The sequence below is a fragment of the Catharus ustulatus genome, chromosome 6, assembly GCF_009819885.2.
Source record: "Catharus ustulatus isolate bCatUst1 chromosome 6, bCatUst1.pri.v2, whole genome shotgun sequence".
In the NCBI taxonomy this organism is placed as follows: Eukaryota; Metazoa; Chordata; class Aves; order Passeriformes; family Turdidae; genus Catharus; species Catharus ustulatus.
The window spans coordinates 31,839,771-31,867,531 of record NC_046226.1 but is presented as its reverse complement, the minus strand read 5'-3'; the positions used below and the strand labels follow the sequence as shown (position 1 = coordinate 31,867,531).

The 27,761-nt window shown below is 41.0% G+C and overlaps 2 protein-coding genes and 1 long non-coding RNA gene across 7 annotated transcripts in view; 1 reads left to right on the top strand and 2 right to left on the bottom strand.

Annotated features, from left to right (window-relative positions):
* Positions 1 to 9: 9 nt before the first annotated feature.
* GREM1 (gremlin 1, DAN family BMP antagonist) lies at positions 10 to 10,732 on the bottom strand. The gene is made up of 2 exons (XM_033063913.1): positions 9,923 to 10,732; positions 10 to 3,469 (listed from the first exon to the last, which is right to left on the bottom strand). Exons 1-2 carry the CDS (start codon positions 10,120 to 10,122, stop codon positions 2,914 to 2,916), a joined length of 756 nt encoding a protein of 251 aa, XP_032919804.1. The 5' UTR covers positions 10,123 to 10,732; the 3' UTR covers positions 10 to 2,913.
* Positions 9,268 to 27,499, top strand: LOC116998360. Of its 4 annotated transcripts, none has more exons than XR_004418365.1 (3): positions 9,268 to 9,351; positions 15,607 to 15,671; positions 26,642 to 27,499. It is a non-coding gene; the product is annotated as an uncharacterized LOC116998360 (long non-coding RNA). The 4 variants fall into 4 exon arrangements; XR_004418363.1 differs by having other exon boundaries at positions 9,280 to 9,783; XR_004418364.1 differs by lacking the exon at positions 9,268 to 9,351 and adding an exon at positions 10,842 to 11,397.
* LOC116998358 (neuroendocrine protein 7B2) overlaps positions 24,056 to 27,761 on the bottom strand; it is a 42,409-nt gene continuing 38,703 nt past the window's right edge. For both annotated transcript variants that reach the window (XM_033063911.2, XM_033063912.2), the window contains exon 6: positions 24,056 to 26,424. In XM_033063911.2, coding sequence (XP_032919802.1) covers positions 26,329 to 26,424 — 96 coding nt within the window. In that variant the 3' untranslated portion in view covers positions 24,056 to 26,328. The remainder of the gene's footprint in view (positions 26,425 to 27,761) is intronic.

The following is a 27,761-nucleotide window of genomic DNA, read 5'->3' as shown; positions in this document are numbered from 1 at the left end:
GACACGGGCTGGAGAAGATATTTTATTTATTTGTTACTAGTAGTTAAAATGACGTACAAAATGCTGGGAAGAAAAAACTCCAATTCTATTCAGTTACAAAATAATTAAAACTTCATTTTAAACCAAGTTTTGCTTTGTGAGACCGAGCATGAAAATACTGCAGCCTTAGGTTATATAGTCCATTGTTTTTAGAATAAAGCAGACATTTAAATACATATTGTGGTTGATATTAAATATCTCATATAATTGTAAGTTAGCAGAACTTTCTTACTCTCAGGCAATAACTAGCAATTCATAGAAGTTCTTTGTATAAAATTTACATGGGTGAGGGGGATCTGCCTCAAGGGGAGTTCCATCATGATCTATGCTCAGGCAGTTTTAGAACATAAAGATTTGGAATACTTTTACCGATTTTCCTTGACCATTCTAGACAAAACTTAAAGGAGCCACCAATGTTTGAAGCTTTGCTTGACAGCTAAGGGGTTAGGGAAATAGCAGTCTCTGTCAAAGAAAATGTGAATTTTGCTGTCAACTTTACATGAAGAAAAAATCATTCATAAGGTGTTCCCATTTTTTGAACAGAAACCCAAGCTAGTACAAAATTTCCAGCAATGACTGAGGTTGGCCCTTTCCCCTGGGAAAAAAAATCAAAAAAGTAATTTAAAGGAAAACATTCCCTGCCTATTATCAGTGAAAAAGAATTTGTATTAATAATAACATTAAATATCCATATCTTTCTGTTTAACTATTCACATTCCACACAGTGGAAACCTACCTCCTATAATTCCAGATTTTAAAACTGGATTTTAAAATCCATGAAGATGTGTCAAACTGCTGAGTGAGAGTACACCAAATGAAATGCATTTTAATAACACCAATAAACGAGTTGTAATCACTTAATTTTACAAACACAAACCTCACAGCAGTGGATTTTAGAGCAAAAATAGATGAGTTGTAGAGATGCAGGATATCACCAATAAATGTGTGATGCACAATGTAACAGGTGGGATAACTGATAACATGAGGCCACATAGGACACTTCTGTGACATGCCACTCATCATATATCTTTCCCTTTGGGCATGTTACTAAGGGCAGAATTGTCTTCCTTAACATTCTATGGCAAGAAAAGATGTCAAAATAATCACCTTGTGGCTGAGAGAGGCATCTGGTGTGAGAGATAACAGTTACACTGATAGTGGATGCTAGAGAATATTGCTGCTGAGTGGGGAAACTGAGTCCTGGACTCTCAAAGACTCGTCATACAGTGAGTGTGTACCATCGAGTGCTCAGGATAGCAAGGGCAACACGCACGGATGGGCTGCCTGTCAGGTCCCATCCCCAGGACACACCTCATTAAACTAACGTTTCTGTAGGACCTCCTGTGCTCCTGCCAAACTTTACAGCCCTGATCAGTTTTAAACTCCTAAGCCCGAAGGAAAGAAAAGACAAGATAACCTCACAGGTGAGAGTCATCAAGCTGTTGGAAGTAGTGTGTCCCTTTTTATGTTTTTTCTCCCCAAATGAGAGGGGCAGTCAGTCCTAAGTTTTCAGGAAATTCTCTTTACTTGCTCCAAATCCAGTTTAAATGCAAGTCTGTGGTAAACGATATAAAAAGAGGATCATTGCTGGCAAAGTTCTGCATCTCTGTTTCAACAAACTGCATGCCTGTGGCAAAGCTAAAATAACAATAACAATGCAATGTTTACTAGTCATGAATGTCGTGTCTTTTGTCTCTTGTGTGGTTATTGCATTTGCAGTCACATGATGCTTGTTTTAATTTTTGCTCTGCTCTTTATGTACTAAATTACTGCCATTCTGTACTTGATCTTGGTTAGCAAGATTTTTGTGCTGTGGTTATGTATGTGTGTGAAAAAGAGGAGTTTGCATACACACAATGAAGTAGGCACACTCACTGCATGTATGTGTAGATACCACTGCCTAAAAGATACTGCATATACATATATATGTAGATATGAAGAATAACTGATATCAGAAATACAAGACATCAAATGGATCTAGTGTCATAAGAATGGGTTTTTGCTTTGTTTGGAGAGCCATCAGAATTCAGAAGTATATTTATAGCCTTGTATATAGTTTCTTTTTAATTTATGTAATATATGACTAGGTATATAAATTAAAGCAAAACGTAAACAGAAGATCTCTTCCTCTGTGTTTTTCCTGTTTATGTATCTTTCCTTTTTCTACTCCCTTTTGTACTCTCCCTGGCTACTTGCTTTGACCTTTTGCTTTCTAAGTTGCTGTAGATCTGTTTCCCATCCACCTATATTGACTTTTCAGCACTCCCACATCCCCCCATTGTTCTCCCGACATGGCTTTTGGATTACAGCTATTTTTTTGAAGAAGTGTGTTACAAACTCTCGACACGGCTTCTATTTTCAGTGATGGCTGTGCTACACTTTAAATTGCTCTTTGTCTATTTCTTATATAAGAATAGATTCATGCTTTGAAATATATTGTCCTCTCACTTTGATGTTTCACATAATACAGTAAAAGCAAATAGCACAAAGGTGAACATTCGCAAAAGCCACAGCTCCACTTTCCCAGCAAGCGGCAAAAATGTGAATATACACATGAATTAGGAAACCTAATTTATGACTATGGGTAATTAGGGGTTTTGAATGCCTCATACCCCTATTACAATGTTTTTTGTAGTGAACATTCATGCATTTGCTCATCCATATCCATTTTCTCCCTTACACACACACACACATGCATGCCCTTTCCTTACATGATCGTTTTCTTTCTTTTTGGGGGGTTTTGCTTGTTTTAGGTGATTCACTATGTCCCTTTCAGTTTTGCCGGGCCTTGAAGGTAGGCTAGTTCATGCCACTCACTCTCATGCTGGCAGTGATTGTGTACAGTCAAGAGTGCAATTGCAACTTTTTCTCAGTTTAGTCCAAGTCAATAGATATACACCGGCACTCCTTAACTCGGGTGATTCTTTTCTTCTTCCTTGGGGGCTGAAGCTCGGGGCAATTGAGTGTAACAGTCATGGTGGTGAATTTCTTGGGCTTGCAGAAGGAACAAGACTGGAAGGAGCCTTCTTCTTTACGGACATGCCTGGGGATGTAGAAGGAATTGCACTGGCCATAGCAGAACCTGTTGATAATGGTACGACTGTTGCAGCCTTCTTCGTGGATAGTTTGTTTGAGGGGTTGGGTTTTACACCAATCTCGCTTTAGGTACTTGCGCTCAGTGATGTGCAGCGCCTCCTGACTAGACTCCAGCACCTCTTCAGCAGGCATCGAGGTGCCTTTTCCTCGCTCTCGATGCCTGGAGCCTGACTGCTGCGGTGTCTGCATCTGCTCTGAATCATTGGGCTGATCCTTGACAGGAGGAGGGATAGCACCTTGAGATCCACGATTCCTCTTTCTCCCTTCAGCTGCTGGTAGCAGGAATCCCATCAGAAGAAGCAAGGCACCGATGGCATACAGTGTGCGGACCATCCTGTATGAAGGAAGTTGAGGAAATAAAGCACAGTTGTGGATTTCAGATATCAATAGAAGCCAGGTATGCAGTAAATTTTCAGTTCCATAAAAGTGTGCACACACACTTACAAAAAAATAAGCATTCGAGCCTGTACCAGCTGGAAAGCTGTTCCCAAATTACCAAGTGATAAAAACTTTCAAATACAGTGATTGAAAGTAAGCCCTAACAGAATTTTATTTGTGTGTCCTCCATCTTTTTCCAGCTCTTTTCCCCATGTGAATTACACTAGTTCTCATTCCCTTCTTATAGCTCACTGACATATAGGAAGATTGCTCCTGATTTACAATGGTGGAAGAACAAATTTTACCTTACACAAGGATTCATTTACATCACACAATTATCTACCATACCAGAGAACTCAAGTCTTTGTCTCAGCAGATGTAGTCTAGATTTCTGTTCCTTAATCAGACTCAGAAACTTTATATAGCTCCTTGTATAATGTACATCCAGTATGTAATGTATATGCTGTATACACCTGTTTTAGAGCCTGTTTTACAGCTTACCTGTAGCCTGGTTTACAGCTTCCCAACCTCTGCCATACTGCACCTCTAAAGGGATCCAATGTATCTAAGTGTAATGATGCTTAAGCAGAGAGATGTGCAACAAGTCAGACAACTAACATTAAAGAATATTTAGGTACAGGTTAAAAGAGATGCATCTTATAATTTCAAACTACATCTTCTCGCACATTACTCTGAATCCTTGATAGAAGTAATACAGATGCAATCACAGCGCTAAAATCCCAGAATGACATCATCAAAGGACAACAGAATTTTGTAAATTATATTAAATACCATAGAGTTTGTGCACACAAAACAAGACCATTTCAGGAAGTACAGTTAAGTGGAGATGATCAGGTCCTTCAAAACTGTATGGCTGCTCCAAACCGAATTATTGTGTAGGAACAGCCTTTCTTTCCTCCCTTATTCCACCACTTCTGCTGCTTCCCAAATCTCTGAGTTCTTGAGACTGTTCAGTTAGTAAGCACCAACCAGCACAGAAGAAACTAATCAGCATCACACTTCCCCCTTCCAGAAGCATCATGGTCTCCAAGTTTTTCTGAAAGGAGCTTTGTGATAGCAATATGAGAGGAATAAGAAGAGGGAATAAGTCTCAGGCACCAGAAATGAACAACTAATACAAAAAAACACTGTAAAACACTAAAATTGTGAAGAGGCACAGGCACTAAAAAGGGAAAGGACTGTGGGAAAAGAAGTCATTGTTTTGTACCTGCTTGGAGTGCTGCAGTTGTATCCCTTATTTGACTTGCTTTATCAGTATGGAAAAAAAAAATAGTGTTTGAATTGAAGAGTTCTGCTTGCGTTACTACCCGAGAAACATGTAAAACCATGGGCACTGTCCTGGACGGCTTCATCCACTCTGCCTGAGACCACACAACTAGGCAGGAAAGCAGCCAAATGCCAATGCTGTGAGGGCCACCTAGAGACTCAGCAGAGGCTCAGGGTAAGTACTGTTTGCTATAAAAGATAACTGCTAATTTCTCAGTTATTAAGTCTTTCCAGTCACATGGAGAAAATAAATGTTATGCTATTCAAACAGCCTTTCTCATCAAATAGATTGGGAGAGGAGTTCCTGAAGTAGGAAAGTGTCATAGGGGGTTCCACTGCATTCAAGGACTTGTTGTGGCTCTAATATTTTTAGTGTTTGTCAGAAGATTGTTAGAGCACCTAGAGTTCCTGATACATTATAGATGTATGCATTCATTTCAGTAATCTTCGCACCAGCATGTCCTATGTTTGGCAGAAGCTTCATGCTTCAAGGAAGGGGTGTAAGAATGACACAATTGCTGACTCTAGCAGACAATTTGAAAGGGCTGCTGTTACAATCTAAATGAAATATGGCATGGAACATGCAATTTTATAACCTTAAGACTTTGACATAGACAAAAATAAGTTGGGAATTCCAATTAAGGAATAATGCAGCATTAATTTCAAGTGTCAGCCTGGACTTCACACTTGCTGCTTTTCCTCATCTCTGTTACAACCTAAACACTATTTAAAAATGTTTCATTTTAATTTTGTCTTAAAAAATAAGTTTTGAAAGAATTATTAACTATTGCTTATTCCCTCAAGAGATCGGAAGGTTTTCGTCCAAAACTATTCTTATTTCTCTGACGACTGTCTAGTCACCAGTATTTTAATATGCACTTTATTTACTCAACATGGTGCCAGAGTTTAAAAAAAAAAAAGAAAAAGTGATTGCACCGAGTTGAAAATAAATTGCTAGGTTGTAAGCAGTGCCAGAAAAATTCAGGATTTTTTATTTAGTGTCCCACAACTTGAATGAGGTTCCACCAACATGCATATTCCGGGACTACTTTTATTTTTAAAACTGATTACCTCCACATTGTTTTTTCTTTTTTTCCCCCTATAGCTGTGCAATCGATGACACAGCAAGGTCTAGTCCTACAAAAATGAGGTGTACTCTGGGATGGGAATCTGGGGGAAATTTCATACCAATATGCACTATTGTAACATCCCAGATTCGTGCAACTTCATTAAGCACATGCTTATCCCTAAGGAAATGCAAGCATGTGTTTCAGTGTAATCCTAAACTGGGAGGAAGGTAATTTTTCACTGGGTTGGTTTCCAGCCTTAAAGGTGGAAGCTGCATTACATGCTCATAAAAGAAATTGTAACTCAAATGAAAATTAGCCACTCAGCAGAAACACTTGTTATGGTCACTTACAACTTACACATCCAAAACGAATCCAATAATTTAGGGATAAATACAAGTTAAATACAGAAAGGGCTGTGTGAACTTCAAGATCCCCACAACAGCTAAGCAGCATCTTTTTTAATAACTGATTTAAAAAGTATTTTATTTTTAAAATGCAAAATACAAAGGAAAATAAGGTGGTATGCCTCAGGAAGGAAAGCAGACGAAATGCAGTATGGGCAGCCTGCAGCACCTCTGGTCCCAGGACAATCAATGCTTTTGCTTATGAGAGAAGATGACACCCTTGCTTATATTAGAAAGTGAAGTGGTTCTTCAATCTATGAGATAGCAGTTGTGAATGTTTCCTTAACAGTGTTTTTTATTACTGAAACAAGTAGAACACAGAAGAGGACAGCAGAAGTAACTAAAATCAGTGTTACCATACACAAAGTTTTACTGAAATCTCTCCTCAAGTAAATGCTTTTTCTACTCATTACAGTCATAATTCTGAAGTAATAGCTCTGCAGCTGTGATAATCAGGCTAAAAGCTTGTATTCCACATTTCTGCAAAGTTTTCATTTCTTGATACTAACTGGCTGTTACACTGGCATAACCAGAAATTCTTTTGAGAATTCATTTGAAAATCGTTTGAACAAACAGATGACCATAACCAAAATGATCAATTCCCTTATTTCATTCAGATCCAGGGAGATAGGATAGAATTATTATTTATTTTTCAAAGTAACACAATACTCCAAAATTCTATTCTTTCCATATTTCACTTCTGAGTTCCACTTTTCATCATCTGTAAGCTCTTAGTCCTAAAGCCAAAAGAAGTTTTATTGCTGACTTCAAACAGGAGCAGAATTGGGCCCTAACATTCATATCACTTCATATGTGGTTTATCTAGAGCCTGAGATCTCATCATTTAAAACAGATTAAGAAATGTGTAGATTAATACTAGCAACTATTGAGAGAGAAATGTAAATGCTTTCAGGTTTACTACTCCATACAATTAAGCTGTAATTTTTTTCATTTATACATTTATTTTTTTTTTTCATTTATACATTTATTTTTTCATTTATTTTCTGCTATGAATTAAGGATCTCCACATGTCAGTTCACGGACAGAATTTCCCTATGAGTTCATAGGCAGAGTCAGAAAGTTACTACTGACATTTTTAGCGCAACACAACTTGTTTAAAAGGTCTGGATGAAAACCTGGTTGAAATATACAACAAAATTTTCACAGATCTTAACAGGCCTGTAACTTCATCTGTAAATCCCTTTTACTAGGAAAACATTATGATAAACCATGGAGTGCTCCTGTGCTTCACAGAAAACATGAAAAATAATCTGATGAAGAACTAAAAAAAAAAGCCAATTATTTGGTGGACTTCAAATACAAGGCAAATAAAGACACAAAACACAATTCCTCTGACTACTACGAAAATAGAAGTGGTTTATGTCCCGAAGGATCAGAATAATTTTATGCCTTGCATATTACATCTGAATTACAGAAACACTCTTATGTAATGTTTTCATAGTTCATAGATCTGTATTTTTAAATATTAAAAAAAGCATGGTAATGGCAGTTCCCAGAAATCTGCATTTTTTTCTGAAATCAAGACAGCAAAACTAACATCTGGGTTTCATAGAATTTGGATATATTTACATTTCAGAAAATGTCTTCTTGAGAGTCATAGAGATGGGGGGGTTGAGACATATAAGGAGCGTAGGCAGCAATTTTAAAACAAACAAACAAACCAACCCTTGAAACCTTGAGAATTCCCCATTTAAAAAACTATTTTTCTGCAGGACATCCTATGGGACTCCAGGGAAGCTGAACATCATGGTGGGCATGGCTGGTACCAAACCCGAGTTTGCCTTGCCTGAGGATGCCCAGGCAGCCTGACAGCTCCCAGCTTCCTAGCGCCAGACTCCCTTCAGACACATTTCCTCATAGAGCCCTAAAAACCGGAATAGCTTTGCTCTTCTCTGCACTGCCATGCGTGCTGGAAGGGGGACTCTTCAGCAGAAGCTATGCATTTCTGGGTGGTGGTAGAAAAAAAAAAAAGGAATGCTTTAGCACAGCTTGGCACTGAATGCCAAAGGGGAGCAGAGAGCTACGGTCGTCGGTGCCTTTCATCACTTACACACAGACCCAGCGCACGCTGGTCGGTAATTCCGGGCTTGCGGGGCTCAGGCAGGAGCGGGGCAGGAGCAGAGCGCTTCTGCAGCTCACGGCTGGGCTCAGGGGGAACTAAGGTTGGGGGGCCACTGGCACTGCACCCGAAAGCCATCGCTCGCTAAACGCCTGACTAAACCCGGCGTCCTGTCAGCAGCAGGGACAGCCAAACGCGCCCTGGTTCCTCAAAAGCCCCCATCCATGCAGAAGGAGGTTTCCCCAGCGCTGGGTCTCAGCCCTGGTGACCGGAACGGGCTTCGCTTGCCATTCCTACGCCGAGAGGAGCTACGAGCGGGACAGCAGGAGCGAGGTCGCAGCTGGTGGCCGGGGAGGGCCCCGCCCAAGCCGAGCTAAAACCGGACTATCGCTGAGCGCAGCTTGGCTGCGCCGCGGGCATCGCCGGCGACCGTCAGCGCGGAGAGACCGCGACTCGGCCCGGCGCCCCGAGAGCGTGGATGCTCCTGGCGGCGGCTGGCGACACTGACTGGCTCTTCCCACCGGGCACGGCCGCCGTCTAGGTTAACCCGAGGGAGGACGTACTCGCTGAAGGGACTGCCAAGCCCCGGGGGATCGTATTGAAAAGAACGGGGGCAAGCAAGCAGGCTCCTCCAGGAGGGAAAAGCCCTGCGCCAAGTGCGCCGCTGGCCCCGGGCCGGGAGCCGCACGGCCGGAGCGCTGCGGGGCGGTCCCTGCGGCCGCGCCGAGGGCTGGCGGCGCGGTAAGAGCAGCGCCGGCCGACGGGCGGCTCGACAAAACTCCCGCGGCTCCGGGTCAGGTGGGAGGGATGGGCGGAGAGGCGGCGGAGGTGCCGAGCGCAGCGGTGGAGCCGCGCCCGGCCCGGCCCGGCCCGGCCCAGGCTGCGCGGTGAGGGACGCGCTGCGCTGCCCACGGGCGCGCCGGAGCCTCCGCGACACCGACCCGGCTGGCGCACCCCGAGTGTCCCGGGCGGCACGCACCCCCCGGCAGCTCCTGAGGTACCGCGAGCACGCTCCTCCGAGGAGCTGAGCTTTGCAAGGGCAGGACAGTGCCGGGGGCCGAGCGGCCTCGCACAGGACGGCTCGGCGGGACGGGACGAGACGGGATGGGGCTGGCACCTGGGGATCTGCCCCCGCCCCGCTCCGCGCAGAGGCCGGGCCGGGATTTTTCCGTGTCTCGGGTGGGCGCCGAATCCAATTTGTCGGGAGTGATGCTGTAGGCGGAGATGAGAGGCAGAGCTAACGGGGCTTTGCAGTCCCCGTGCTTGTGAAGGGAAAGAGATGTACGGCGCCCTAATCCCCAGCACTGAGGCGGAAAGGTCGGCGCGCCTCACTCCCGCTGGCCGGAGGGACGGGCGTCAGCCCCTGCAAACCCGAGACGCCCTGGAGTTTTGATAGACACAACGCCTCCTTCCCTTGTCCCTCTCGAAGGTAGGATAGAGAGCTTAAAATTGCGCTCGCACAGGCACTGGCCGAACTCCGCAGCTGCCGGACCCGTTTGCGCGCCCGCTGTGAGTGCGCGCAGCGCGTCCCGGCGCATCCCAGCGCATCCCAGCGCGTCCCGGCTCACCTGCGCGGCGGCGGCTCCGCGGCGGGGTTCGGCTCGGTGGCGGTGGCTCCTCGGCGCGGCCTGGGGCTCTGCGGGGCTCTGCCCGGTGGGTCACTCTGTGGAGCGGGTGGCGTGGGAGCCCGAAGCTGCCCGGGAGGCCATAGAGAGAGAGAGTGTCTGATCCTGCCTACAAATTGCAGCAGCGCCGAGCTGTCTCCCATTTAAATGTCTGCCAGCTGAGATCTGCTCTCCAAGCCCCTCCAGATCATTGGACAAGCGCCTCCAAAGCCTGTGTTATCCGCCCCTTTTAACACTTCCATAAACTTCCACCAGGGAAAGCTTTCAGTCATCCAGATAAACACTCGACTACTTTCCTGTCTTCAGAGAATCGGTGCTAAAGGTCACCACCCCAAGGAATTGTTCCTGGAATGCACAGAAAATTCACATTTTCCATCCCCATTAAAGTATGACAGTTAAGAAGAATTAAATCCTACCCCCCTCCCACCGCCTCCGCCGCCCTTCCGAGCACGCCGGGCGCTTCCCCTGCCCAGGAGCCGGCCGGGCGAGTGGGCCCGCTGCGGGGAGCCCCTGGCCGGCCTGCCATGGCCGGGAGGCAGCCACCTTTGCCGCCCTCCTTCTTACAAAATTGGCTTTCTGTGGTTCTGCAGTATGCCGGGAATTTCGCAGCTTTGGGTGGGAGAGAAAAAAAAAAAAAAAAAAAAAAAAAAAAGAAAGAACCCCTTTGGTAATGTCTGTGCAGAGATCATGGCTCTCGATCACTGAGGGTTTGTTTGGGGGGTGGTGGGGGTGTCTTTTTTTTTTTTTCTTTTGCCGCGCAAGAGGTGAGACACTTCGGGTGTCCCGTCACTGTGTGTCAGGGTGCGGGCAGGGACGGCGAAGGAGCGGCGCCGAGCTGAGCGGGGCAGGACCGCCCGAGCCGGCCCCCACGGGATGCCAGGGGGCTCGAAGGAGGCAGAAACCCGCGGGGCTGAGCGTTTGGCGGGCCCAGCCCGTGCCACAGTAGCCGGGAACATCTCCGCGCTGCAGCTGCCCGAAGGCGTACCCCGAACCTGCAGACAGCGCCGGGCTGGGGGCACCGAGGGGCAGAGCGAGGCGGGCGGAGGGACCCCAGAGCTCCGCAGCGAAGCCTGCAATTCCTCCAGTGCTAGCCAACCCCCGTCCCCCGAGCGCTCCAGCGCCGGCGCTCGTCTTGGGGACCAGGGAGGCGAGCGGGGCCACCGCACTTGTCAGGGCAGGAGCAGCCTCTGAACCACTGCTGGGCTTGCTGGTGAAACGGAGACGGGCATCACGCAGCAGAGAGCAAAGCTGAGGAAAGCTCTGCCGGGGCCACGAGCGCTGCAGGTGGTGCCGATAGGTCTGAGCTCTCCTTGCTCACAAGTTACTGCCCCCGAATCAAACCAGCCCTGCTCCTCCGTCACCGGCACTCTGCACCCGCCTTGGACCGCAGACAGGCCCGGATCTCACCTGACTAAGAGGTAGTTTTATTTGCAGATGGGGAAGACGAATTAAAATGAAAGGATTTGCTACATGAGGGATGCCAGAGTTAGGCAGGATGCCAAGTTTCTGGCTTTCACAGTACTTTGCGGTAGCTTGCTCTTTGCTAAGACAGATGCTTGGCTTCCCTTAGTGCCTGAGTGCTTAGCAAGGTAGTCAATTAGGCCATTACAATAATTCACACACGTTTAGCAACAACTTGTTTAAAAAAAACATCACTTCAGTCACAGGGCAAGTGGCGGTAGTGCAGTGGTAGGTGGCAGCGTGAGAGGGAAAATTAGTTGCTGTGCAGGAGCCACTGAAATTCAAAGACAATTAACGTGGGAAGGATTACTGGCAAAGAATTGCAGCAAATTACGTCTAGATGGGTAGAAGGAGATACCTAGGGAATTTGTCGGATTTTTTTTTAAATTCATAAAAGTGTTAATATTTTAATTTTATTTGTCTTTAACTAATTGGTATCCTTCCTTTGTGATTCCAAAGAAAAGGTCACGATTCCCACCTCTCAGAATGTTGACAGACTTTGTGCTCTTTTCCATTTTCTTCACTGGAGCAGCTGTACTGAATTGGAAGGTCTATTCACGTCTCTGCTGCTCTCTGTCTCTCGCTGTGAATACCAGCCGCAGAGAGGCTGGAGCGCAGCTCTGGGCTGCCCCCTCCCCAGGGCACAGCCCCAGCCCTGAGCGCTGCTGGAGGAAGGGCTGATCTCAGCTGCTCTCGGTGCCCTCCATGGCACTGCCACTGCAGGCGCTCCCAGGCACTGCTGCAGCCAAGCTGCCTCTCTGCTGGATTTTTCTGGGATGTCATTCACAGGCCACTCTGGCATTGCCTTTCCTAGATGATATTTCTGGGCAACAATTGCAGAGCAGGTATGCCCAATTAATGCCTTACTGCATTCAGGCATCCCTCCAGAGCTGGTGGTCTAGAGTAGCTCTCACTCTGACTTAAAGCACATTAGGAAACACTTTAGGACTCAGCTCCTGGTATAAAAGTTGTGTTCCCTCCTCAAGATCCATCTTCCTTTTCATGCAGCTGAATATCCTATACCACATCTTTTCATCTGGTTCCTTTCTCTTAGCTGAATCTGCAGCGTTCCAAGTATGCACTAGCAGCTTGGGTCAAGCAAGACAAGTGTTCAGATTTCTTTGACAGTTGGAAAGTAGAATTATTCCTGCAAGTATTTGCTTGCTCATTCACAAAAATACAAAAATAAATTTGGGTACCAACAAGATAAATAATTGCAGCTGCATCTGGACTGAATGAAGGTAGAAATTTTTAAAAAATATTTTTAAAAGGACATGGAAAAAAATGTTGTGTCTCTTTTTATTTATTGGAGATTGATGGAGGCAGGGGGAAAGATGTCTTTTCCCCTCATCATTCTTTCAGGTATCCGGAGTAATTTCCATCTTGGAAGATTTCTTTATTTCTACTGGAATCTGTAACAAAACATTCCCTGGGTTTGCTCCAAAGCTTCAGCTGTGCTGGTTATATCCCAACCAAAGACTGGTTTAAAAAGCACCCAATGCTGAAAGGGAAACTTCTTCCTCCTACCATAGTCAGGCTTGAAATTCTGTTGATTCTCATCAGGGCTTCTAATTGGAGCTGGAATAATCATGGGGAAATGTTGTTTATTTAGTATTAAAGAGGCCTATGGAAATCTGCCTGGTTTTGTGGCATAGGTTTGAGATGAAGAGCTTTAATGTTATTGGATGGTAGTGATGTGTACTGTGAGCCTGACTGATTACAGCTACCTGCTTGCTTGCTAATGTTTTGACTTTTTTTTTTTTTTTTTAATTTGCTCTTCCATTTCTTGCTGATATTCACTGTGTGAGTTTTTTTTTTGTTTTAATGGAACAGTAAGAATTGTGTAAGCTTAAAAGAAGTGCTCTATTTAATTCTTGCAGAGAAAAATGTTATTGGGCTGAGCTCCTGTCTGCTACTGCTAACTTTGAGTGCTACTCAAAGCATCCTCACTGCCAGGACAGTCGGCACCTTATTAAAAGCCTTTGCAGAGAAGCCAAAACTCACAGAGGCCAGAGCTTCTTCTTGAGTAAATTGGAATAGTTTTTAATGACACAGGGAGATAAAAGTGATCTATGACAGCTGAGAACCTGGCCCTAATACACCTAGAGAGCCAGTATCTCTCACTCCTAGGCATGTTCCTCCAGGAAGGAAGCAAGACAAGCTGTCCAACAGAGACAGGGCACATCTGAACTGTTCTGCTTGGTATTTTGAACTCTTCTGTTAGGGAGAGGAAGGAGCTTGGTTTGTCTCACCAACACAGCAGTACTTTTCTAGCTGAGCTCTAACTAGACTAGAACCAAGCCCTGACTCAGCTATTGCTGAGTGGTGGTGCACACTGCTACCTTCCTGACTTATGGATAAGATCAGCAGTGTCTCAGAAGTGGTTCTTGACTTGGGGCCAAAGAAACATATTACATGGTGTGTGTGGTGTGGGCCATGCGTGGAAGTGTCCATCACTGCATTCCTGCTGAGGTGTGTGAGCTTCTTTGCTACACATGGGAAGAACACTTCTTGTTTTGTCATAGAAAAGAACTGTTACACAAAGAATCCAGTTTCCTCTGGATTTTAAATATATCCAAAAGTAATGGATAAAAACCTTCATTGTAAGACAGCAAGGAAAAGGGGATTTTTCTTGTTATTTCAAACCTAAGCAGGCAAACAATAGTAGTTGGCATTAGGTGAGAGAAAGAAATGTGAACGTTGGTTTCAAGGTAATATACTAACATTCCAGGCTTGTTATTCTTGTGCAGGTACTCTACTGTTTATTCTATTCCAGATGATTACATGAAAAAACCCTCTCAAGTAGCATTGTGCTTCATTTCAAGCCTTGTAAAGTAACACCAGAAAAAGCTGAGGCTATTCTGAATTGAGTTAAATTTCTCTTAAAATTTATTAGGAAATCAAGTGTAAGACTGTGCTTCATATTGGCAAAATTCTGTTTAATTAAGGAATTTTAATCTTTCTCTTATTTGAGTTTTAAAATTAATGTCTATATGATGGAGGTTGAAAAATATTGTACTTATTGAAAAAGCATTATTTTAGATTTACGTTGACAGAATATCAACTTTTTAACATACAGATTTCCATCAGCTGAATGAGAGAAAATTAATTAGGGAAGAATGATTATTTTGGGACTGGGCTTTTTTTTTTAAATGGAGTACTTTAGGGTTTTTTACTTTCAAAATATTGCTTGATCTAGGAATCATTTGAAAATCCTCAGAAATAGGACATTAGAAATCAAAAGAGTAAATGAGTTTAGGAGAAAAGACTTAAGCATCTAAATAATTTAACTCTTGGGTTCTGCTCTGAAAAGTATGGTGTCCTGGTATACTTGAAAAGCTTTCTTGTTCATCATATGCTGCATGTAGAGTCAGGTTGTGGGCTTGTAATGATGTCCACACCTAGGATCCATGGTCACCCACCAGCACTCCACTCAGCTATGTGCTGCAGACAGAGAACAAAAAATATGTTTTCTGGCCTCAAAACACCTACATACATAATACAATCCATATGTGACTATTTTTCCAAAGCTATTTAGAAAAGCTTATTTTATTAGGATGAAGTTTGATTGCTGAACAAATATAAACTTGCATGCCAAATGAAGAAACAACATTTGTCAAGCTAAACTTTTTAAACTCTCTTTCACAATTTTTTGATGCATCTTACGTATTTGATGACTATAAAAGAATTTGCCAAGAAAATGAAAGTAATAAAAATCCTCTGCCCTCGTGCATTTGCTTTTCTTTTTCTTTTGTCTCCTGAAGCTGTAGGAGGTGTTTGCTGACATGTTTTGCTTTCAGGGCACTTCTGGAGCAACGTGATACGAGAAGTGACTCAGCTAAGCAAACTGAGTTTGTATGAACATCAGAAGCCCTTAAAGGATGAAGCTGTAACTGGGAATTATGAAAAGAGGCATCTAAGGAGCTCAATGTGTTATGTGCATACATATTTCACTATATGTCAGCTATAAAATATAATTTCCAGTTATGCTGAAAAACTGAAAAACTCCCTTCCCAAGCCTTACTGCATCCCAACATCTTAGACAGATTTCATACACTTTTAAGACATGAACTGATATCTCATGCACAGTTTTGACAAAATAGTCCCTTTTACTTTATTCTTGCTGTGATGAAAGGCAGCTTATTGTGTGACCACCTGTGTTTCAGGGTGTTCCCTGTGGAGGATTCTGTGCACCACCCGTGGAGCAGACAGTGTCAGTCTGGCAGGTCAGGTAGGTAGTGGGAAGTCAAGAGATCTATCTAGGCTTTTTTCCTGACTCTGACACTTATGTCTGTAGTGAAGCAAAAAAAAAAAAAAGTGTAAGAGAGGCAGGAAAGCTATTTTATTATGTAAGGAAATTTGCAAGGCATTTATTTTGGTTTGTTTTGTTGTGGGTTGGTTTGGTTTTGCTTTTTATTCCATTGCCCTCCTGTCAAAATTGAAATCTTATCTGTTCATTTTGCTTTTCCTGGCAATAGCCATATAAAAACAGAATAATAGATTTAAAATGTAGCTTTGCAGGAATGAAAGAGCTGAAGCTCTTTTTTTTTTTTTTTTTTTTTTTTTTTTTGTCTGAGACAACAGCTTAAATATTCTGCACTTTATTCTTGAAATCCAGTGTCACAAAAAATGGCTGCTGTATAACAGAAAGGAAAGAGCTCTGTTAAATGGTTGTACTGCTGAAGCATAATTTGTTCCACTTCTCAGAGAGAATACTAATGGAAGTAGGAAGAAACAAAACTCTTCCTCATTGCCATTTTATTTAGATGGTCTCTCTATCAAGAAGAGGGGGTAAAAGAGGGACAAGCTCACCCCCCTCACCTCCATCCTTTACTTAGTTTTTAATTTTCTCTTGATTCTATTTCCCCACCTATAAAACTGCAGTAGGGATCAGAGTTTTCAAAGGAATTATTTTGGAATAAATCCTTAAGGCTGATTGGGTACCAAACTTCTTGTGAAATAAGCAGTTTATAAGAGGAGTTGAGAGTTCAACTTAATCTGGAAAGATAAAACATACATTTTTTACTTTCAGATACTTTGTGTCTATGTGCTTCAATACATCAATTTTGAAATTTCTAAATGCTTTTAATAGGGAAGAAGGCTTTTTAACTTTTGTAGTTCTCCCCAATTAAAAAAAAAGAAAAAGGATATTTCCAGTGAATAAGCCAAGTTTTCACTGTCGTGGACAAAACAAAAGTTAAAAGGCAGACAAAGAATTGTTTGACCAGTTGTCTTTTCCTGAAATAACTGCTGGTTGACTTATAGACAAATGAGAACTGATAGTTAAGTGTTTTGGTAAGAAAGGTGGATTTGTGCACATACTTCATTTTTCTGCTGAACTTAGATTTGGACCTGAATCCTGCAGGGGCTTGCCAGATGCTTGACTTTGTTTTCAGTGGAACTATTCAGAGTGTATTATGTGAAGCATACACAACAATCCAAGAGACTTGAGTCAGGTGAGCCTTGCTAAAAGACCCAGAAATAATTTATATATACCTCTTTCCACTGTTAAAGGATTTTCTAGTTAAGCATATTAAAATGCTAAACTTTATGAACTTCAGAATTAGAAATACAATAACAATAAAATACAAAAATAGTCTCTTTTTTTAATCTGTATGGTCACCAAAAAATTACTCTTTCAAAAATTGCCAAAAAAAAATCATTTCTGGGAAACTACACACATGAGCCTAGGGCCAAATCTTTTTTTTTTTTTATATTTCCAACAACTGCTCTGTTTTGCTTCTTCTGTTTCCTTGTCAGAAGAATCCTGTTTAGATTGTTTGACTAAGGGCAGTTGGATATTTATTCATTGATCTCTCCTTTCTTGCATTATCTTGAATTCTAATTAGAGTTTTTCAAGTCCTGTTACTTTACTTTCCAAACATAGTTACAACAGACATCACTCTTCCATTTCTGTAGAGCTGTTCAGAGCCATGAAAGAGCTGTCATCTTACATTCTGGGTCTAACCACACTGCCCAGCAGTTCTCCACTAGCTGCTTTCATTGGCACTTTGATTGAGTGATTTTTCCCCCCCTCACAAATAACATGTGATTCAAAGTGCCTGAAAAAGTGTTAAGTCACTTGATGTTAGGAGAGATTCTGTAAATAGGACTGGGATCAGTCCTCTAGGTGTTTGTAATTAATCAGGCTCCAAACACTTGGAGCTTTTGGATGCACTTGTAAAAAGTCTAAAAATGTAAACAGTTTTCTTTCCCCTCCCCAGGAAGTCTTAATGCACTAAAGACGTAAGCGAAGAAGTTAAATTGCCAGTGGTCAAATCAATTACACTTCAGATCAGACTGTGGCAGGGCTTTTTGGTTCTCAACCAGGTGGAGCTAGACTTCTTGTGAAGGAGGTATTATTATTTCTTGTCAGGGTTTCAAAATTAACATAGAATTCATAGTAAAAAATGACCCCCTTTTTTTTTAATATACTAGAAGACTTAGAGGAAAGACTTCTTGGGAGCTGATGTCACTAAAATTATCAGACACACTAAAAAATAATCTTGGCCATTTCTTATTCTTCTGATCTGACTAAAGAGAGAACATAAATGAGCAGGATATTGTCCTGTGCTGCAAGGCAAAGAAGAAACCCTCCTTTTTAATACAGTAAACTCTTGGATTCAGAGCTTATGGGTTCTTCTGGCTATGCCTTTCTTACAGGCTGAAGTTTTTACATTAAGAAAGCTATGATGTAAAAACATACAAAAGACAAAGTACAGTGTTTTTTATCTTGATGTAATTAGTAACTGAGATAAATCCAGATGAGGGCACAGGCTATCTCGAGGCAGAAAGCATTTTTTTATCCTGTGGAGATAGGACAGCTTGTTCAGAAAGGCTCTGTGCATTAGGAGGGGAAGTGACTGCTGTAATCAGGTACAACCAGATGAAAAAAACTCACCATAACAAATTGTGATTTGTTTGTTTCTAATTTAGGGGAGTACTTTGTAAAACCTAGTACTTTTATGGTTTAGTCTTTCCAATCAAATGATTTGTTTGATCTAGAGTCCAGATCCCTCTTGCTTTGAGTACACTGCCACAAACTTATGTAAAAGCTTTGAAAACCCCTTCAGTACTTGGACATGTGCATTTTAATAGGTTAAATTCCACCTGAAATCATCTTGAAGAGACTTATGCATGCTGGTGTGGATAAAAAGATTGTCTTAATTTCAGTGCTGAAAATGCTTATGACCTGTCTTGCTATAAGATGTCATGCTAGCAGCACTAACAGGGTCCCGTAGGCTCATTGGGGCTCTTGGTCAGCAAGTCCCCTACATCACAATGACTGCAAGATGAAATTTGTCATTGGAATGCTAGTAGTGAGTAGGAAAGTGGAGTTTTTAAATGCTTCCTTTTCAACAGATGCCAAATGATCTAAAGATATTTTTAAAGTTACTAGAATAAAGAATGCACAGTCCAGCAAATGAACTCTTGCTAGTTTCCAAGTCTTACTTCAAAAATTTGGGTAGCAGCTAAATACATCTATCTTCCCTGAAAAAAAACAAACTCCAATACATAAAAAGTGAGTGAAAGGAGGCTGGTGGTGTTTCAGGAATCAGGAAAGGTGATGGTGTCTGCCTGCTCACTGGAGGCGTACAAACCAGGCTGCAACCTGTTTGTGTGAGACCACCTCCCCTGCTGAAGCTGTTCAACAATTCAGAAAAAAATTAAATTAAGACAAGGAGCCAAAATTAGCCATCTACTCAGGGGAATGGGGGTGGGTCATTGGCTTGGTTTTGCCATCTCTCTGACCACTCTTGTATTTTCATCAGGTGCTGCCCAGCTACCCAAACACTCCTTGAAGACTAACTAGAGCTCAATTACCCTGTCCTTCCTTGTGTTCAACCTGTCCTATGAACACTAGGTGACAAATTTTTGTCATTCTTGATTGCCCTCTCTCGTGTCATTAGAGCTTTGATTCTTTTGCCGTAACTCTTACAGACACTTTTTGTTTTCTTAATTAAACTGTGTCTGCTGTGGTATTTCGTGCAATGCCTGGTCCTGTAGACATGTGTGAGATGAGCAGTTGCCAGGCTTGCTCCCTCAGGGAATTTAGAGAAAGAATTACCAAGTCTGTGGATTCAGGCTGGGTCTAGGACTCAGACAGATGTAGAGCTGTGCAGGTTCACTAAGTCTCAAACAGTCCTAGGCATGTATGTAGGAGTTGAGGCACCTGAGGTATATGGTTACAAGAAAACATAGCTGTGTGTAGCCTTTAGCTGCCTGAGGAATCAGGAAAGAGAGGCAAGGTGTGAGGAGCATGTGCTTGAGCTTTGGTATTTACATTGGACACAAGTCCAGCTGTGGATACTTAGACCTTTACCGGAGCCAGCACTTAACTTCTTTGCAACTTCTTTCATTTAATTGGAAATTATTCCCAGTTTTGTAAACCTCCAGATAAAGAAACTCCAGATGCAGAATGAAATAGACACAAAAGTGTTTTTTTACAAGCAGCTGATATTTTAGGATAGGTTTATGAAGGCCTTATCTTCAACTTTGTGGATAGTTGTAGTTCTTTTAAAGGCTTCTGTGTTGCTGCTGAGAATGTAAAAATGCAGCAGAAAATAGTCAATGTGGTTAGAAATTAGAAAATAGCCTCAGCTACTAATTGATGTATTTTTAACTGAAATAAATGTATATCATTATGGCACATATTGCTTGTCTGCTGCATAACTTGGCACTCAAGAGAGTCCCTGAAAGAAGTCTTCCAACACCATCACTTCAGAGCAGTAACCACCAGAAAGGCTACAGGAAAGCTGGAGACACTGTGGGATTAGCCAGATGAAGCTATAAAGAATCAGAAGCAGGACATACTTTTATGCTTTTTTTACTGTGCACATATACATTACCCACACATGCAGAGTCCTGTGTCAGCTCAGCCACAAAGTTTGGAAATTCAACCAACAGCCAGGGTCTGTGCATGAACTATGACAGCCATGCTTTTCTGTAATAACAATGACTTTTAAAGAATTTACTTTTTTTAAAAAATTTGATCAATGGTGTATGCAGCATTAAAAATAGGTTTTTCAATTGCTGTAACACAGCTTTCAAGCCCATAAATCTTACAGCCATTCCACTACTCCTTGGAATCAAAGTTTTGCAATTCTCTTAGTCACTGTTTGCAACGTTGTTTAAGAAAGGGAAAAAATAACCAGTGGTGAATTATGAGTGCTTCTCTGGATGGCCTAACCTGCTCTTTCTTGGGTCTGTTTTGTCTATTTAGAAATATAAAATGTCACAGTGTGGTGTTTTATATTTCCAATGTAGAAAGGTGTTCTCTAGTGAGCTGAGGAATCAGAACTGCATTTCCCCCATACAGGCTATCCCACTTGAATTTCAGCCACTTTTAGAGAACTTTGAGGCATTAGAATATAGATACTGCACTGAAAGAACTGCTATGATTTCGTTGGTTTTTTTTTTTTTTCTGTTTCTCAGAATAAATAATTAGTTAAAAGATGTCTGAGTTCAGCATCAAAGCCATATGCACCTTCTATGATCCAGCAAATATGCCCAGACACAAAAATCCCTGTCATCTATAATGGAGATCTTTAGTGCTTCTCGGGAAAGTAACATTGTCGTATGGTGGCTAGGTTCAGAAAAGGTTCAGGAAAGTTTGATGCTAGTAACAAGTAGCATATTATTATTTTTTCTGTGTTTCTTCCTTTGCCTCACTCAGTTTACCATGAAATTCAGCCACTGACTCACACCACTGTTTTTCTTGGAGAGTAGGATGAAGAAACACAGTGATTAAATGTAAAGGACAATCATGCATTGCATTAGGAGCTGTATTCCATGTGTTTTGGTAACAGGAACTACAGAAGAAAATTTAAAAGAGATTATTCAGGTCTACCTAATCTTTAAAGTCTGAAATAGTTCCTCAATTCCTCTGCCTCTGCCCCACATACAAATACAGACCTCATTAATAAAATGGGATTTTTTAAAGGTCTTTCAGTTCCAGTTGATAATGCTACTGCCATGACACTCGTATTTAATGTTTGTTATGCTCCCATGTGTTGAACACATGGTTAGCAGCTCTCCCAGCCATCAGGACTCATGTAAGCACAGCAAAGCAGTCATCATCATAAATAAAGCAAACATGACAACTGAAACTACATATTTCCTTCTCATCGTAAACTTGGATGATGAACTGGAGCTCAATTCCATTCTTCACCTAAAAGCAAAAGGCTTGAGCATGGTTGACCTAGACCACGAGTGTACTTGGAAAATGGTTCATTTGACCTTTTCATTCTCTTGTATTTGAAAATCTTGGTTTAGTTCCCAATCCTGTCAGGGATTCCCCACTATCACAAATGTGGTAGTCAGCCACATTCGTGAGTGATAGGGACCTTCATGATGGCAATTCCACATCCTTTGCTTACGATTGTTTTTAGTTTTTATTTAGTTTGCATGTAAGCAGGTCGCTGTCAGTGGCTGAGCCCTTCAAGGGAACTTGTTCTTTGTCCATGGTTGGAATCTGATGCTGACCCTAGGCATGACAAACTGGCATACCTTTTAAGGGACACAGTAATTCTTTATTTCAAAAGTACGCTTCTACTTTGAGATAATTCCTGGACATTATACTTTTAAAAGAATATTGAAGGTAATTGCATGCCTTCAAACAAAACTGAATTTTTAAGTGTATGTATAATATATCCATATGGCAGTTGAGTCAACACCGAGTTTTGTTGTTGCTGTCTTTTCTTTAGGGCATATCATATTGCCATCCTATTTGTATCAAGCATGGCAGAAATAGAATTCCATCTAATTGTCAGTTTCATTAGCCTGAAATGTTGGATTCAGGTGTCTCAAAATTGGAGATAAAGTCCTCTCCTTGACAGCCTTGATAGCTTCTGGCTTGGGTGAAGAAGTACCTTAAATCCTACAGATGGTGGTACTTGGCTAATAAATTAGTGACTCCTTTGTGGATCAAGTGGAACTGTCCTTTCCATGGACATCTTAAATGGTTTTGGGATTGTAGTAGCATCCTCTGAATCTTCTTACCTTGCCCTTCTTCCATAAATCTGAGTCCATGATTTCAAAAAACTGAAAAGTTATCTTTAAGGTCTTTGTCCTACAGATCCAGGCATTGTCTATTTGTATCAAAAAGAAGAAATTGCATAAAAATCATATCACATTACGAGTGATAGAGCATTACAGATGAGGTGAGAACTGGTTTAGTGAGCTTACCAGCAAACAGACCAGAAGATTCCAAGTTTGTTTTGGGTTGATGTTGTTATGGCTTTTTCCAAAAGATTTAAATGTTCAAAAACTAGTTTTTTTTGTACACCATGAAAATGAAAACAAAGCCTTTTCAACACTTCCATAGAGCTACTGTTTAGAGGCCTGATTTGAAGGCAAGTCTCTTCATGGTGAAAAAGCTACTTGTCTTCTTCCCCAGCTACTGACATCTGGAAACAAAGGGGCTTGAGTGTTAACTCTGTTGGCAACAAAGCTAAAAACCTAATTGGCTTGGTAGTCACCTTTCTGCCTGTGCCCTTCCTCAGCTTAACAGATAAGATGGGCTTCATCACATTTTGATAAACTGAGCTTCAGGTTCAGCTTTACTTGCAGTCCTGTGACACTCAGGACTCTGACATCAGAGAACCAGTACCCAGCTTCTTTGGATTGCTCCTGGGTTGCTGCATAGATGCCAGCATGGTTTTATTGCATTCAGTGAATACAAATGTGCCAGTAATTAGAAGCATATCACTATTTCCCCTCCTTACCAATTCACTAAGCATTTTTATAGCACTTTCTTCTGTGGGTTAACATCTTTATATTCTTTACTAATGACTTTATTATGCTTTTAAAAATGTATTATATGTGTGTGTGTGTGTATGCACACAGAGTAAGTTTTGTGTCACAAATCAAATACTCTCATCAGTTATGCAGTGCTTTTTTAAAACTAGAGTCATAAATATTTCTTTACCAGACAAAACCAATGTTTCAGGGCAATGCACTTTATTTTGTATAGCTTCCTTCAAGCACATTGTGTCTCTAATGCGTTAGCAGTAATTAACACACTTGCAAATTTTAAAATACTCTAAAAGGTTTTAATTTTATGAAAATTCTAAACTACAGTATCAATATACATGCTCCTTAATTCACATGCATCATAAAGGTAAAAAGGGCAATTACACCTGTGCAGCTGTTTACATTCTTGTAAATATTGGTTTGGTGAATGCTGAGTGAGGAGGGACAGTTGGTATCTTTGTTCACTGATTCTAAAAGACAAGCACTTTTATTATTCTGTTTAAAAAACTACATATACATGTTTGGACTGTTATTGGAACAGTTGGAGGGACAAGGATTTTTGCTTGTTTTTTCTTCCTTTTTTAATTTTTTATTTAAAATCAATATGGAACTAGCCAATCCCAGTACTGAAAGACAGTTCTACCATGACACTGACATTAGAATAATGAATCTCATTATCATGGTGCAATAGCTACATTTTATTAAAATTTCACAATAGTACTGCTGAGTCTTCCTGGTGAAACACTCAAGCTGCCTGATGAACTCAGCAGACAGCTGCTCACCACCACACACTTGACTTGTTCCAGCAGACAGTTCCTGTAAGACACATCATTGTTTTGTGCAGTGTAAAGATTTTTTTTCCTTTGCTTGCATTGAAGGACAAAACCAGGTCTGAACTGTGGTATTTTTCCTTTGCATGCACTGTGCAGATCTATCATACACAGGAGCGCAGCTCCTCTGGCCGCATGCAGTCCACAGGCAGCCTGCTGGGTATCCCTGCTCTGTTTGCAGTGCTGGATTTCACATCCCCACACAGGGTTGGAGTGACCTGGAGTGCTTCACAAAATTACATGTGGATTTACTGATATTATTCAGCAAGCAATGCCTCTTTGCCCTTCCCTTTTCAAGCCCCCCTATTTACTGTACACACCTCCTTTTATTATGCACTTATCCTTAATAGGAGCTTTAAAAAAAAATAAATTGCCATCATGGTTGTTTCATTTTTGTAATTCAAACGGATTTTACTGAAGCTATAAGGACAGAATGTAACTCAGATTACTTTAGAAGTATTGATGGAATAGTGAAGGACCTGAAGAAACACCAGTTTCTTAGGAATGGCAGTCTAACTTCCAGCTACCTGGAAGCCTTGTAGCTACACCAGTGGCTGGCAGCAGAGTCAGATGGAAGGAAGGACCATTTCACAGACTCTAGACTACTGGGCATCAGTAGCTTTTAATGTCAGATTTATGTCATGATATATATATAAACTGTTTGTTGATCTTGGAGCAATCTTTGTAGCTTTGCAGCTTTCAATACACGTGTGAAGACTAAGCAGGAGTGTGGATAAAAGAGTAAGCTTAAGATGCAGAGAATATCTGTCACATGAACAGCTAGATTGCTCCTGTTCTGTTCCAGCCACTGGAAGCCAGGGGAGCTTTGTGATTCATAGAAATTCCTCATTTTTTTGTCTTGTGTGAGTATAAACCCCACTTCATGACATACTATTCAGTTTTCTCTTCAATTTTTTTTTAAAAAGGAAATACGATGAAAGACATGATAGTCTGCTCCAAAATGTTAGAATTTTGCAATCTACCCATAAATGGAATGAGAGGGCCAATTCTCTACATGCATAATTTATTACAAATTACTAAGTGGTGGGACAAAAAAAGCAAATGCCATTAATAGTCATATTTGTGCTATCCTGCTATCTATGCAGCTAGGAACCTTAATTTCTTTTTCTTTCTTTCTTTTTTCTAAGAGGTCATCATTATTTTACTGTCTTTCTATAGAATGAGAAACTACTTCCCCCCACCCCTGCCACAGATTTGTAACATTAGCTGTAAGATAATGCTCTTTTCCATAATTCCAGTGCTCCAGTCACACGGCTTGAAATATTCAGGTGTATTTTCATCTTTCAGAAAGGGAGAACCCTGGAACATAAAGTTATTCAATCTCCTAGGGGCAAGAAGGCAAATTAAATTTAAGCTTCCCAGAACAACTTCAAGAGCAATGATAGCTACCAGTGTTATTAGAGTAGCATATTTTTTCAGAAGATCAACTGTAATGACCTTCATATCCTGGATTTAGATTCAGAGGTTGTTGACACAACCTTATTAACACAGACAAATGTCTCTGTCTTTACTTATAATTTAACAACACTATAATGCACAAATGCTGCAGTTAATAAGACAAAGAACAGCAGGGGAGATTAATTTTCACGTAACAGTTTCATTGATAAGGAAGGAAGATGTTAAGAGTGTTCAGGAAAGCTGTGATACTGGAATGATTAAAACTAACAGAAAAATATTCCAGTAAATACAGTCAAAAAGCAGTTTTTTAATTTTTAAATTTGCACAGCAATAACAGAGACAAATGAGTCTCTGAAATATTTTGGAAAATGTCACTTTGCAAACCTTGTAGATTGCTTAAATGTTTATTAAAATGGACCAAAAGCCAAAATTCTCTGCGTAAAATAAATACTTTGTCTTTGCTAAGTAACAATATTTGTGAACAAAACATAAAACTATAATTTTCATGTGTCAAACATAGTAACATTTAAGATTAAATGTTGGAGTCAGACTTGGCATTTTTTTTTCATCTTCCTATTTACAAGCTTCTCATTAAGACCATTTACCTCACATTAGCTATTAAAATGACTAACATTTTTAAAGTTTGCTCCATGACTAAAATAAAAACAACAGAAATATCCTTTTACCATAACTTAACAAAAAGCAAAACCATACTTTTATCATCTAGGAGAACATGCTGTTATAAATACAGCTGTTTTTCATCTACAATTATATAAATAATAAGCATGCTGCCATTCACAAGGATTTTAATAGATGATTATATATAAGCAATATCATGATCCAGAAGAGGATGGCATGAGTTTTTATCTTTCATTTTTATTGTACTTATTTAGGACCTTTATCTTCATCTGAAAATTGCGGAACAGACTTCTTTGCTACAACATTATCCAGTCGCTGTCCTTGCAGATATGGATTCACATTCTGAAAAAGTATAAAATTATTTAGATTTATTAAAAACAGGGAAAGAGATAAAAGGTAACTAGGATTAGGGAACATCTTTATGTATTTTTTATCTGTCAGATATTTGCAGACTAGGGAAAAAATTGCCTTCAGGGATTAAATCTAAAAGTCAATCAGTATTTTGTTTCTAATTTTTCTTTTTTTTTTTTCACAATAATTTAAATCAATCCACTGAAAGAAATACAAGTGAAGGAGGACTATCAGGAATATAGAATGATCTGAATTAAGCACTACCTTTTTGCTGTACTCCTCCTTTCCTCGGCTCAGCAGAGAAGCAGCAGCAATTCTAACTCCCTCATTCTTGAGGCAGGACAGAACGTGTTAGAGAAGTGCAGGTAAGCTTTAGCTTAAATCACTAGCCCTGATGGACATTGTGCTGGGGTATCAATTAGAGACCACAATACCATTTTAACCAAAGGCTCTTGTTCAGCCTGTCTCCTCTCCAGGAAACCCCTCCTTGCTTCCTCTCTTGATGCCGAGATAAAAAACTGCTGGCAAAGAAGCAAAGCCAAACAAGGTTTTGGCTTGGAAAATGGCTCTCATAGCACTGCCAGAACGAGGGAATGCTGGAAAGAAGATTCCTGGAGAGGGTTTAACTTCACTTTGCACTATGCAAGCAGCACAATGTGAGGCTGAAGATGAACAGATCCTGTCTCAAAACTGCTTGGAGATCGTAGATGGAGTAATGCAGAAAGCCTATGCTTGAATTTTATCTACACCAATGGAATAAAATGTATTTATTGTATTTGCAAGTGGCAAGCAGTTCAGTGGAGCTTCAGTATTAAGTCATTTACACCTGATTCTGGCCTCTTGCAGTGTCAGTGTAAGCAAAAGTCAAGTGTATATTGTCTCCTTCACACAGATACAGTCCAAAAATCAAGCATGAAGGTTTTTGATACTAATAAAAACTGTTTGCCTAAGGACAAACTTGAGAGGAATGTGAATTTTCCAGTATCTCCTGATTCTTGTCAGGCTGTGTCACAGAAATTTCTTTTCTTGAGATATTTCTGTGCTTCTTTCACCAAAACTTACGCATTAAAAAAAAAGGAAAAATAAGGGGAAAATTGGCATTCAGAATGGGCATGAAATATTTTCAGCTATCCCAAATATTTGTTGAATCTCTGGAAAACATTTGGGGTTTATCTGTCTTCAAGTTTAAGCCCTTGGGTTTCTCCAAATTTGTGGATGCTATCATTAGTACTTAGTCATAGCACAGAACAGCCCTTTTGCTTATTTCTGTTGGGTTTTGGGTGTTTTGCCTGCTGCAAGTAAAAACATAAAAATATTAAGAACCAGAA